Source organism: Schistocerca americana, chromosome 3 (assembly GCF_021461395.2).
Source record: "Schistocerca americana isolate TAMUIC-IGC-003095 chromosome 3, iqSchAmer2.1, whole genome shotgun sequence".
Classification (NCBI taxonomy): Eukaryota; Metazoa; Arthropoda; class Insecta; order Orthoptera; family Acrididae; genus Schistocerca; species Schistocerca americana.
In genome coordinates, this window is record NC_060121.1 from 907,638,808 (window position 1) to 907,653,618 (window position 14,811).

The following is a 14,811-nucleotide window of genomic DNA, read 5'->3' on the forward strand; positions in this document are numbered from 1 at the left end:
ATTGGGCGTCCCTCCGATAACTGATACTACCCACATCCGTAGCTTCCTCTGCGATATGGTGCGGAGAAGCCATTGCCTCAGAGGTGTAGCTTATGTCACCATACGTCACAGAACAGGTAACAGCATGAATCCGGGAACACTACTTCCGATTGAGTATGGAAAAACGTCGAACTGACTGATGAATCAAGATACTCGTACATGCTGACGGATGAGTTCCACTACAACACACAGCTTCGAAAAGTGCGTCAGTAGGGAGGTCCGATGTGTGTTGAAACGGCCCTTACCCATGGCTTCATTCCGCAATGTGGCTGCCTGCAGTCATTGGTATCGGCCGACTGAAAAACACTGCTTGCTAACAGACTTCGTTGTCAGTTATGCAGTTTCGTGTATTATTGGTAGTATTCAACGAGGATACGTATAAAAGAGCAATGCGTAGTACACTGAATGGTATGAATACTTAATTAATTTTCCTAATAGTGTATACTGCTGCTGAAATTAGATTCTTTTCTCAGCATACATGTCGCTTCTTACTCACTTAAAACATAGGATTCTCTCATTCTTTTACCGCTTATGACGTAATCCTTTGCCAGTTCCGACACTTAAGACAGTAATTTTAAATTTGAAACTGAATTCCTATCTCTTATTTCCAGAATTAGTGATAAAGGTGACAATTCTTGTGAAACATCAGACATCAATCCATCGTAAGAACTGGATAAGGCTAAAGATATGTCGTGATGAAAAAACGCATTTCAGCAGTTACACACACGGCTACAAAACTGATAAGCTATTTATTCATCAACTCAGGAGCTATCGAGATCATGGCGACACAGATGAAGAAAGTGACCGTTGTTTTGATAGAACAATCAGTACTCTGAAATGGCGTAATGATTACTTCGCTTGCATCCATACAAATTAATAACCAAATTATATGTATACGGTAATGGTCTCAAAAAGGCGCTCACTATTCTGTTGAAGACAGTGATACAGTTTTGTTACGCTAAGACCGATAAGCTGAGGTTTATCTGCAAGGGAGTCCTGAATCCAGTGACAAATCTGCTCTGATTCTTGGTAAGCTCGTGTTTTGTTCACTAAACGACGGAGCGGAACTGTATGAATTCTCTACAACCACCCGTGGACGTTATACTGTCGCTTCCAAACTTCATCAGACTGGCTTGACGCACACACCACGAATGTGAGGGTGTTGACGTGTTTACCAGTGTCTTTCTGATCTCCGTGTTATCTGGGACGCCATCGAGTCAAGTGTGTGTGTCTTGCGTTAGACACTGTTTGGACCTATTTCCAAGAGCTATTGACGGCATATGCGTAGTCATGATACAGCATCAATCAGCAATACTTTAGGGGCCAGCCTCCATCACAAATGAGGGATGTACTGTATGCTACTAGGTGTGCATCTCTATTTCTGCGTTTCTCTGTTTCTCTCTCTGTCTTTCTCCCAAACACACAGCTGTCTGTAAGTTATTTTGTCACGAGTGTTTTTGGCTATGTCACTAAACCAAAATTCTTACACATTCTCAATTTAAAAAGATTCCAGCTTTAAATATGTAACTGTATCATACTCAAATACTTCAGAATGAAGTTCCATTTCCGAAACGTGTGTGACATAAACAGTACCGAAAAAACCATTTGTTAGAGAAATGCGTATTCCACGGAATAGTAACATTTTTCTTTACTTAAATTTACGAATATCAATTAATTGATTATCAAGAGACTAACACGACGTGCGTTTAGGTGAACGCTACTGTCAAATTCGCTGTGCTCCAATGTAGAACTACGTACCAGCAGCTGATAAAGTTTCATTGTACGTATTGAAACATTGGTGCTCATGGAACTGATAAGGACTTGTTTTACAAAGATCATACAGGGAATAGCAAGCTAAACATACATAAAGGGAGGTTCTTTTGGCATTGATGACATACATACTCAATATAGCTGAAAGATTTTACTGATTGTTTATGGCTTAAACTAGTGTCTTAGCTAAGTTTTTATTTTAGAGGCCGAGTAGAGCACTTAAAACTAAAGTTACACTTTACTTTATATATAAAAAGGTCTAGTACAGTATCCCAACTCATTATAATTTAGTATACTGCTGCTGCTAAAAATGACAATATGTCTAAATTGATTTTTCTCATTCCACTAGAACAGGTGGTGTTCTTACTACTAATATTTGAGCTTCAAGATAAAGAGAGATATAAGATCTACTGGGTTTATATTTCTCCACTTTGTACATTTTAGTTACTGTGAAGTATTGTTCTTCCATAGTCAAAGTAATTGGAAATGTAGAAGGCGGACGATATACGTTCCTCCCGTGAACTTCTGTTCCACTCGCAGTAAAAGATGCCCAGAATGAAGAAAGAATGATCCATTTCGCACTATTGCGAGAGTAAGAGACCGTCAGACGCACCAACTTTTGCACCAAGAAGGTAAATGAGAAGTTTTCTACAACTGTCATATGTATGCTCTGTAATTGGTCATTTGCACTCTGTTATATGTATATTTTTTATCTTAGAATGGTTCTTGTATACTAGGAAACACCATTGTGACTCACTGGATTATTTGAAAACGGTTCCAGACCCGAAACTAGTCATCAAGCAAATAAAAGTAAAAATTTGCAACTTTGGCTGTTTTCCCATTAAAAACATGTTCCGAGTTAGTTTCCAATACTGTACAGGAATCGGATAGAGAAGGGTAGAACACAGGAGGATTTCGAAGGTTTAAAGGGGTTCAAATGAGTCGTTCATTACACTGCTGTTGTGGTGAGCCGGCCGGGGTGGCCGAGCGGTTCTAGGCGCTACAGTCTGGAACCGTGTGACCGCTACGGTAGCAGGTTCTAATCCTGCCTCGGGCATGGATGTGTGTGATGTCCTTAGGTTACTTAGGTTTAAGTAGTTGTAAGTTCTAGGGGACTGATGACCGCAGAAGTTAACTCTCATAGTGCTCAGAGCCATTTGAACCACTGTGGTGACCTAGATGTAAGGTAAATAACGAAAATGTACACATTTAAAGGTAACTACAAACAATTTCCTTTCCTATCAAATTTCAATTTAAAACTGCTACAATAGGGGCATTTATTTTGACAGGGGACTCTAAGTAAGATGTAGATTCAGACACTATCAAGGAACATCGATTTTGCATGTGATAAAAAAATAATTAAATGCTGCTAGAAGATAAATTAAGTCTTTCCAAAAGTCTTCGAACTTTTAGCCGCTACACCAGTGATCCTCATCAGAAGTAAAATTTCTAGTTGCTAGCTGGATTTTATGCTCGTGAAGAAGATAACTGGATAAGAAAGCGCTAAAATTATCGAAGTGACCGTGACACGTGTTCCAGATGTATCTAAACTATGGACAAAAAGTCGAAAAGTTAATATTCTCCTTCCATCTCATTCAGGAAGCGCAATCACTCTTAGACATAATATTAAAGACATACCCGGTTCCTACAAGACAACGCCCAGGAACGGACCACACACAAGGTCAAAATGACGAGGTGCACTGCTTTCACACTCAGCCGTACTGGCCCGTATAAATAGCGGCCGTGACCACTGGCCAGGCACATTTCGGCAGCAGCAGTAGCAGCACTACAACCACCACCTCCACGATGCAGACCCTGGTAAGCACAAACGTAATCTTATTGAATGATTCTGTGTCTCGTCTAACACAGCACTAGCACTCTCGTCTATTGTTGTAAGGACATTGACATGAAAGGATGTGTAAATAATGTACCGTTATGAATTTCAGATCGTCCTGAGCGCTATGCTGGCCGTGGCTCTGGCGACTCCAGGCTACCTGGGCGCCGCCCCTGCCGCAGTGGTAGCCCCCGCTGCCTACGCCGCCCCCGCTGTGGTGGCCGCCCCCGTGCACGCCGGCTATGCAGCCTACGGCCCCGCCCCCGTCGCTGTCCGCTCTGACGGCTACCTGCTGGACACCCCTGCCGTTGCCGCCACCAGGGCCGCCCACCTGACCGCCGTCGCCCAGACACAGGCCCGTGACGCCGTCATCAACGGCGCCGCCCTCGCCTACGCCGCCCGCGCTTACGCTGCCCCCGCAGTGGCGTACGCCGCCCCTGCTCCCTTGGCCTACCCCGCCCCAGCTGCCATTGCAGCCCCAGGTGCCCTTGCCGCCGCCGCCCACCTTCATGCTAAGGCTGCTCTGCTGGGCTGAAATGTCTACATCTGCAACATACCTTATCCTGAGATGGGTCACTATGTGACATGTTTGCAGGAAGCTACTGTACAAACTTAATAAAAGTATTACAACAGCTAATCAATGTTTTTAATTGATATTGGGTAAAACTCATTTGACCCATAAGATTATGTGACATAACAATACTAACAAGACACTTATTTGTTGCTAGACAGCAAACAATACAATGTATTATTTAAAAGGAAAATTATATAAAGACTAGCGAACACTGTGTGAGATAATGAACCCACAACGTGTAATCATAATTCAGAATGAAATTTTCACTCTGCAGCGGTGTGTGTGCAAATACGAAACTTCCTGGCAGATTAAAACTGTGTGCCAGACCTAGACTTGAATTCGGGATCTTTGCCTTTCTCAGGCAAGTGCTCTCCCGACTTTTTTGCATGTGTTCATTTCAAAGTGGATAAGTGCTTTGCCGACTTTTTTCCGACCTCTTTTGCGAGAAAGTACTCTACCGACTTTTATATTTTATTTTATTTTTTCAAGGAAGGTTGGAGAAACACAAACCTTTATTATCCACAAAACCGTGGTATGTTCTTATAACATTACAACCGTCCTCGAAGGAACCTCGTTGCCGTCCTAACATGCAGCAGGAAGTAAGAACAAAGTCAAAGTGCGACCACCTCCCACACCCTTAAAAAAAGTACCGGGAGATCAAAAAGTCAGTATAAATTTAAAAACTGAATAAATCACGGAATTACGTAGATAGAGAGGTACAAATTGACACATATGCTTGGAATGACATGGGGTTTTATTAGAACCAAAAAATACAAACGTTCAAAAAATGTCCGACAGATGGCGCTTCATCTGATCAGAATAGCAATAATTAACATAACAAAGTAAGACAAAGCAAAGATGATGTTCTTTACACGAAATGCTCAATATGTCCACCATCATTCCTCAACAACAGCTGTAGTCGAGGAATAATGTTGTGAACAGCACTGTAAACCATGTCCGGAGTTATGGTGGTCGGTCGATCACGGTACACTTGCGACTTCAGGTAAGCCCAAAGCCAATAATCGCGCGGACTCAGGTCTGGGGACATGGAAGGCCAAGCATGACGAAAGTGGAGGCTGAGCACACGATCATCACCAAACGAAGCGCGCAAGAGATCTTTCACGCGTCTAGCAATATGGGGTGTTTTTTTTTTTTGTTCTGATAAAACCCTATGTCATTCCAAGCATGTATGTAAATTTTTACCTCTACATCTACATTATTCCGTGGTTTATTAAGTTTTCAAATTTATACTGAATTTTTGATCACCCGGTGTGTATATAGATGTTAAAACAAAATTAAAAGAAACATTCCATGACTAGATGTGCAACTGTTAGTTCCCCTCGGGCATATACTTGCCTGCTTTCCCTTAGCTGATCGCTTTACTTGGTCGATTCCACAAACGACCACATCGCCGCTCATCTTTACGCACCAGGCACACACAAACTACCAGGCGGGTCCGCAAAAACCGTTCCTAGGAAATTTACATAGAACTCCATGTAATTTCGTAGTCGAAACGGCTTTATGTGTCCGACTTTCAAGTATTGTCAGTAATCCAGTACGTTCTTATGTGGATCTCTATATGACCATATTGACCATGATATATGTGATCAACGCCACTGCGGTCGTCTTATGACGCGGAAAATTCGTTTCCTCTCGAAAAAATACTATATAGGAAGATACTGTCGTGTCTATAGTGCGCCTCATGAACGCTATGATCTGCCTTGTCAGAGTACAGACAGTCAACGCTTCCGTGACCAGCATGCCGCATTGCTGATACATGGGCGAATCCACCAAATGTAGTGGGTACCTTTTGTCATTCGTTGGGTCTTTCTGGTTCACTGCAGTGTATCATGTTGACCTGACTTGTGGGTAGGTGGGGGTGGTGTACTGTGCACTAAACCAATTGCCAATTAACGGCAGGAAGTTTCCGTTCCACCCTGTTCCGGGGGATCTGTCGAACAAGCAGGTGGTAAACGTCCTTCGATCCCGGCTGTCGGGACGTCTGTAAATGCAATCATACGTAACTGTGTTCAACGATGAATATGTGCACATATGTTCACGGGGGCGATATATGGCCAACACCGACCGGGGGGAAGATGCGACTTTGGTACTAGTTCTTCGATGAACGTCCCCGTAAGGGAGTGATTCCTGTTGTGCCACCGTTTTAGCGGGTGTTAATGCATATGGCACGTGTCTTCTCTTGTACGTTGGCTAAACCAACGGCCCCTTCTCGGGCTGGGATGGTAAACGTGTTGTATTGTACCTTAAAGAGCCCTTCCAAGTTAACGTAGTACCCAAAAGACGCCTGAATCCTCATAGCCCACGTGCGCGTCAAGGGAAGAAGGTGTATGGGAGCGAGATAGAAATTGACGAGTGACACTCGCTGAAGCATATCCAAAGACGTTTACACGCACTGACATACGACCTCTGAGCAACAGCTGTTGGTAGTTTTCCGTAGCCGTTCTAGCCGTCTCCTTATGAAGGGTGATACCCAATCATCGGAAGATTTGACCACAGGTAAGTGTCCTTCCGTTCCTGGTTCTAACCCACGCCCCACGTGCATGAATTGTGATCTTCGGAAGTTGATCTCGTTTCCAGCTGCTATCCCCTACGTCTGCAGCTAATCCAGTGCTGATCGAGTCTCCCCCTCATTTCGGAAGAGGAACATAATGTCATCTGCGTATGTTTTGCATTTAAATTATAGATGCCGGCCGGTAAGTCGGCGGTGAAGGTCTGCGAGGCACTGTTGCAAAGCGATCACATATAGGATTATCGACAAGGGGAAACCTTGTCTGACAGACCTTAAGATCTAAAATACTCTGTTCTCCCTCTGTATATCACCATCGCTGATCTGGCGCCATGAAACAGCCGCATCACTGCAGTGGTCAATAATGGCGAGACACCCATCCTGTTCAACACAGCCGCGAGTTGTACTTGATCCAACTGAAATCTACAACAACAACCGCTGCCCCCCGGAGGCGGCACTGAGCCGCCAGGGCGATGACGTTGTGGTGGCCGGAGTGGCCGAGCGGTTCTAGGCGCTACAGTCTGAAACCGTGCGACCGGTACGGTAGCAGGTTCGAATCCTGCCTCAGGCATGGATGTGTGTGATGTCCTTAGGTTAGTTAGGTTTAAATAGTTCTAAGTTCTAGGGGACTGATGACCTCAGAAGTTAAGTCCCATAGTGCTCAGAGCCATTTGAAGCTTTGATGACGTTGCGCCAATCTCCCAAGGCTGTGTGGATATTATTGAAGCCGCCAAGACAAGACTGATCCACATCTATTCGATTCGCCAGCGATCACTATGCGCATAAAGATTGTCACTACTAAGTACGGTCTAGGAGCGATAATCACAAGGCCGTTTGCCACCACGTGGCTTGGGTATCAGGATCATGAGTCCTTCTGTGAATTCTACGGGAACTGGTACTTCTTGACGCATATGCTCATTAAACATGCATAACCACATCGGTGTCATACTGGTCACAAAGGCACGGTGAAATTCCAACCGAATGTCATCAGGGCCTGGGGTCTTCTTGGAGGCACTTCGCGTAATCGCTTCCTCCAGTTCCTCGCACGTAATTTCAGATATCCCGTCCAATTCGCCGTTCAGGAGCGTCGTGTCTGTGGTCCTTTTCAGGACGGTCCCCAGCTCCCTCTGGCCTTCCCCGTCGATCGCATAGAATCTGCTAAAATGATCCGTGAACGCCTGCGCTATGCCGTTGCCGATATCGATCTCATGAATTAACGTCCTTCGTCTCGTTCATCTTTCTTTTATCAAATAATGCATCGAGGGAACGGTTCAAATGGCTCTGAGCACTATGGGACTTAACTTCTGTGGTCATCAGTCCCCTAGAACTTAGAACTACTTAACCTAACTAACCTAGGGACATCACACACACCCATGCCCGAGGCAGGATTCGAACCTGCGACCGTAGCGGTCGCACGGATCCAGACTGTAGCGCCTAGAATCCCTCGGCCACCCCGGCCGCCCTCACGCGTATCATCGTACCCGTCATCCTTAGCGTCGCAAGTTGTATCAACTTCACCTAGACTCGTTGGACGGCTGACTGGCGCTCTGGTGTAGGTGGTTGAGCGCACAGTTCTCGGAGGAGCGTAAAGGAAAAGTCAGAGGTCGTGCGCTGCCATCGAGAAACCACCTTCCTATAATATATTAACGTCATCTGTAAAGTTGGCTTTGCTCACTCGATCCACCATAATAGGACAGGACCATGAGAATGTCGTCGACGGAGGCAGCCATGCCACGTGTCCTAACGGAGGCAGCCATGTCCTCCACCATGCGTTGGCATTTTGCATCACGAAGGTGGGAGACCTGCCTCTTCCCATTACCCCTCCATCTCAATACCTGCTGTCTAGCAAGGGTAACAGCACAAATGATCCGTAAAAGAGCAAAAGAAGGATACCTTCTCCTGATACCGAAAAAGGCTTGAGGTCAGAATATGGATATGGCTGGAGAGAATTAAACGCGCTATCCACCACCTGTCGACTTAAAGCGGCTCAGTTCTCCGACAATTTTGATCTAGCTTTGACCGCATTAATCATGACTCCATTGGCAAAAAATTCCGGAATAGTCCCAATTCGGATGTCCGGAAGGGAACTGACAAAGGGGAGGATAACGTACTACGAGTCAGGGCATGGAATACCAGAAGCTTGAACGTGGTAGGGAAACTAGAAAACCTGAAAAGAGAAATGGAAAGACTCGATCAAGATATGGTAGGGGCCACTGAATTGAAATGGAAAGAAGAGCCGGCCGTTGGAGCCGAGCGGTTCTAGGCGGTACAGTCTGGATCCGTGCGACCGCTACGGTCGCAGGTTCGAATCCTGCCTCGGGCATGGATGTGTATGATCTCCTTAGGTTAGTTTGGTTTAAGTAATTCTAATTTCTAGAGGACTGATGACCTCAGAAGCTAAGTCCCATAGTGCTCAGAGCCATTTGAACCATTTGGAAAGAAGACAAGTATTTCTGGTCAGATGAGTATAGTGTAATATGAACAACAGCACAAAATGGTATAATGGGAGCAGGATTCGTTATGAATAGGAAGGTAGGGCAGAGAGTGTGTCACTGTGAGCAGTTCGGTGATGGGGTTGTCCTTATCAGAATCGACAGCAAAGCAGCACCGACAACGATAGTTCAGGTATACGTGTCGACGTCGCGAGATGAAGATGAAGAGACAGAGAAAGTATATGAGGATATTGAAAGGATAACACAGTACGTAAAGGGAGATGAAAATCTGATAGTCATGGGGGCCTGAATGCAGTTGTAGGGGAAAGAGTAGAAGAAAAGGATACAGGAGAATATGGGCTTGGGACAAGGAATGAAAGGGGAGAAATACTAATTGAGTTCTGTAACAAATTTCAGTTCTGTAATAAATTTCAGCTAGTAATAGCGAATACTCTGTTCAAGAATCACAAAACGAGGAGGTATACGTGGAAAAGGCCGGGTGATACGGGAAGATTTCAGTTAGATTACATCTCCGTCAGACAGAGATTCCGAAATCAGATACTGGATTGCAAGGCATAACCAGGAGCAGATATAGACTGAGATCACAGTATAGTAGTGATGATGAATAGGCTGAAGTTTAAGACATTAATTAGGAAGTATTAATACGCAAAGAATTGGGATACGGAAGTACTAAAGAATGACGAGATTGCTTGAAGATCTCTAGGGCTGTAGATACAGCAGAAGGAATAGCTCAGTAGGCGGTAGAATTGAAGAAGAATGGACATCTCTAAAAAGTGCCATCACAGAAGTTGGAAGGAAAGACATGGGTACAAGGGAGGTAAATGCGAAGATACCATGTGTAACAGACGAAATACTTCAGTTGATCGATGAAAGGAAGAAGTACAAAAATGTTCCGGGAAACTCAGGAATATAGAAATACAAGTCGCTGAAGAATGAAATAAATAGGAAGAGCAGGGAAGCTAAGACGAGGTGGCTGCATGAAAAATGTGAAGAAATCGAAAACTAAATGTTTATCGGAAGGTCAGGTTCAGCATACAGGAAAGTAAAAACAACCTTAGGCAATATTAAAAACAAGGGCGGTAACATTAAGAGTGAAACGGGAATTCAACTGTTAAATGCAGACGAGAGAGCGGATAGGGGGAAAGAATACATTGATAGCCCCCATGACGAGAAGATGTCTGATGTGATAGAAGTAACAGGAGTCGATTTACAACACACAGGGAATCCAGTATATCAGAATTTAAAAGAGCTTTGGAGGACTTAATATCAAATAAGGCAGAAGGAATAGATAACATCCCGTAAGAATTTCTAAAATCATTGGGGGAAATGTCAACAAAACTACTACTTACTTTGGTGTGTAGAATGGATGAGTCTGACGACATACCATCTGATTTTGGAAAAGATATCATCCACACAATTTCAAAGACGCGAGAACTGAAAAGGGCGGTAATTATCACACAATGAGATCAACAGCTCACGCATCCAAGTTGCTGACAAGAATAATACACCGAAGAATGGAAAGGAAAATTGAGGATGTGCTAGATGACGATCAGTTTCGCTTTAGAAGAGGCAAAGGCACGAGAGAGGCAATTCTGACGTTTCGGTTGACAATGGAAGCAAGACTAAAGTTAAATCAAGACACGTTCATACGATTCGTCGACCTACAAGAAGCGTTCGACAATGTAAAATGGTGCAAGATATTAGAAATTCTGAGAAAAATAGGGGTAAGCTATAGGGACAGATGGGTAATATAAATCATGTACAAGAGCAAAGAGGGTATAATAATAGTGGACGACCAAGAACGATGTGCTCGGATTAAAAAGAGTGTAAGACAGGGAAGTAGTCTTTCGGCCGTATTGTTCAATCTATACATCGAAGAAGCAATGATGGAAATAAAAGAAGGGTTTGGAGCGGAATTGAAATTGAAAGTGAAAGGATATCAGTGATAAGATTCGCTGATTACATTGCTGTCCTCAGTGAAAGTGAAGAAGAATTACATAATCTGCTGAATGGAATGAACAATCTAATGAGCACAGAATATGGATTGAGGTAAATCGAAGAAAGATAAAACTAACGAGAAGTAGCAGAAATGAGAACAGCGAGAAACATAACATCAGGATTGATGGCAACGAAGTAGATTAAGTTAAGGAATTCTGTTAACAAGGCAGTAAAATAACCAATGACTGGAGGAGTAAGGAGGACATCAAAATGAGACTAGCACTGGCAAAAAGGGCATTCCTGGACAAAAGAAGTCTACTGGTATCAAACAATCGCCTAAATTTGAGGCTTAAATTTCTGAGAATACTACTACGTATTGTAGTAAAACATGCAGTGGGGGAAAACCGGAACAGAAGAAAAATGGTTCAAATGGCTCTGAGCGCTATGGGACTTAACATCTGAAGTCATCAGTCCCCTAAAACGTAGAACTACTTAAACCTCACTAACTTAAGGACATCACACAGATCCATGCCCGAGGGAGGATTCGAACCTGCGACCGTAACGGTCACGCGGATCCAGACTGACCGGAACAGAATAGAATCGGAGCAACTGAGATGTGGTGCTACATACGAACGTTGAAAATTAGGTGGACTTATAATGTAAGGATTGAGGAGCTTCTGCTCAGAATCGGAGAGGCAAGGAATATGTGGAAAACACTGATAAGGAGAAGGGGCAGCATGACAGGATTATCTTTTAAGACATGAGGGAATGGCTTCCATGCCACTAGAGGGAGCTGTAGAGGGCAAAAACTGTAGAGGAAGACAGAGACTGGAATACACCCAGCAAATAATTGAGGACGTAGGGCCGGCCGCTGTGGCCGAGCGGTTCTAGGCGCTTCAGTCCGGAACCACGCTGCTCCGGTCGCAGGTTCGAATCCTGCCTCGGGCATAGACGTGTACGATGTCCTTTTAGTTAGTTAGGTTTAAGTACTTCTAAGCCTAGGGGACTAATGACCTCAGATTAAGTCCCATAGTGCTCAGAGCCATTTGATCTATTTTGAGGACGTAGATTGCATGTGCTCCTCCGAGAGGAAGAGGTTGTCCCAGGAGAGAAATTCGTGGCGGGCCACAATAAACCAGTCAGAAGACTGATGACCAAAAGAAAGAAAAATGACTTCCTAACGTCGGTCATGCGCAGCATGGCGTTTCTCCCACCCATGCGACTGCTGTGGGGTGCCATCTCCAGAGTGGCAGCGAGCGGCCGAGATGCCGGACCCATTTCCACTATGAGCTCAGTAAGACAAGGCTGCCCCCTACCAGGGGCGCTGATCACGGCAGCGTTTGAGCCGCCCCCGAATGGACTGCGGCAGACTCTCCCTGGCATGTAGTTGAGGGGCAACACCTTCATCTGTCGGGTGTGTGCGGATGTCCTGCTGTTTCTTATGCCGTGGGCAGAGAAGGTGCGAATTTCCCTCGACTGGATCGCATGGTATGGAGATCAGGTTGGCAGTGTTTTGAATATGGAAAAATTGGGGTAGTCCACATTGGACGAGGACTGGATGGGGACCACGGCCCGTTACGGGTGGTGGAAACGTTGAGATGCCTGGTGATTCGTTTTACCCGTGATCTGCGGAGGACGGCGACAATGAACTGTAAGCTCCAGATGATTCGCGTTCAGGTTTCGAGATAATTCCTTACGAGTCCTGTACATGATACAACGCGTGCAGTATGTCAACGAATATTTTGCATCGCGATTGCCATGTGTTGCCTAATTATTGTAGCTACCGACGGAAATTACGGGTTGCTGAGGACGGCCTTCGGTTACGATGTCATCCACGGGATTTGTTATGCCAGTCTAACTCCCAGAACGTGACATGGTGGACTTGGCCTTACGAATGGCCACCTTAAGTCTGTGGCCTTGCTCATGCGGTCGACGCTCAGAATATGGCACCATAGGACGCATACAATAAACTCGACACTGACTGACGAACTAATGCCATCTCGCCGACACTTTCTCACTGTGCAACGTTTCTTGTAAACTATATATACGTCCACGATGAGCTAGCGACGTGCAGAGAACCGACGATGCGAGATACTTATCGTCTCTTAATGCGGTATCTTGACAGGAACATGATGGAACGGCGATACCCGATTAGAAACTGGCCCACACTCTGGCGTTCCGTGCTGCCCCCATACTTGAACTCGGCGGCTCGATCCTCATGGTATGTTCTAGTTAATCACAAGTACATGAAACGGACTAGACTACACGTAATAAACACGCCTGATTCACCCCCTTGCAGGAATTGTGGGCTGATGGACAAGGATGAATACCGTTTGGTGTGTGAAAAGGCGAAGAAGCGTGGACCCTGACACGTGGTATCATAGCATTTCTTGGACGTAGCACTTACACAGAGATCCCACCGGCGGCAATCCTTTACACAGATTTATTGGACGTAGCACTTACACAGAGATCCCACCGGCGGTAATCCTTTGCACAGATGTGGCATACTACCTCAGACAAAACCAACGTGATCTGTTGGATCGTATGTATGTGATTCTTTACGCAGATGTGACGTACTTTCCCAGACAAAACCCCAAGGTGACCTATTGGATCGCAGGGATGGGGGTGAACTGCGTATATGACGATAGCGGAATGGACGAGCTGCAATTTTGGATGCACTTACGGGAAGAACACGAAAAGATAGGCCGCCAAATGAAATATGGGAAACGTACTGCCAGTAACTTAGGAAGAGTATTCATGGATCCTCCGAACAGTTGGGGTGTTCTAGCTCTGAGAACTTCCACAGCGTAGTTAGTTTTGAACAAACGAACCATTACGGAAGGTGACTGGCCCTCTCTGTTGGAGAGTTGGAGATTCGGATTTTCTTTTATATGGCGTAATATTGCAAGTCAGTTACTTTCATGTATTAATGGAGTGCGTACTGATTATTTTACTAGAAATTTCTGCCTTCATGACATTTTTTAAAATATGGTTCAATATGAGAAATGTGGATTAAACTTCAAACATGTTCTGTTTCCTGCTCCATTAAAAAATTTACAAAAAAAAAGAATTATATTAGTCCTCACAATTTGCTGCCTTTTATGGAACTCTTTCATGCTTTTTCATATGGTCGCTTGTAATAAGTATGTAAAATAAAAGTAAAAGGGTAGCGTCTTCAGAAAAGAGGCAAAAGTCCCGAGTTTGAGTATCGGCCCAGCATGCAGTCCTACAATTGCAATAATTAATATATTCAGAAGTGTGCTTAAGCAAAAGTTGGAAAAATTTTCTTTTTCTGAATATCAGTGAAATACATTGGGAAACGGTACTGTAAATCGAGCTATGAACTACTCTACAAGAAAGATAATTCGTTACTTTTAAAACATTACATACTGATACTGATCTTGGATGGTTGGATTTGTGGCATTCTGTTAATTTTGTATAATATTATTTACAATGCTGTAGATATCGCAGTTCAGATAGATATTGTAGTAATTTTAAGTTTTTCCGGCCTTGTGGCCGAGCGGTTCTAGTCACTTCAGTCTGGAACCACGCGACCGCTATGGTCGCAGGTTAGAATCATGCCTCGGACACGGATGTGTGCGATGTACTTAGTTTAGTTAGGTTTACATAGTTCTAAGTTCTAGGGGACATATAACCTCAGATGTTAAGTCCCGTA

The 14,811-nt window shown here is 44.4% G+C and overlaps 1 protein-coding gene across 1 annotated transcript; it reads left to right on the forward strand.

Annotated features, from left to right (window-relative positions):
• The first annotated feature begins 3,585 nt into the window (after positions 1–3,585).
• On the forward strand, positions 3,586–4,259 carry LOC124607447 (cuticle protein 16.5-like). The gene is made up of 2 exons (XM_047139781.1): positions 3,586–3,627; positions 3,756–4,259. The coding sequence occupies exons 1-2, from the start codon at positions 3,616–3,618 to the stop codon at positions 4,176–4,178; spliced, it is 435 nt and encodes a 144-aa protein (XP_046995737.1). The 5' UTR covers positions 3,586–3,615; the 3' UTR covers positions 4,179–4,259.
• The last annotated feature ends 10,552 nt before the right edge of the window (positions 4,260–14,811 follow it).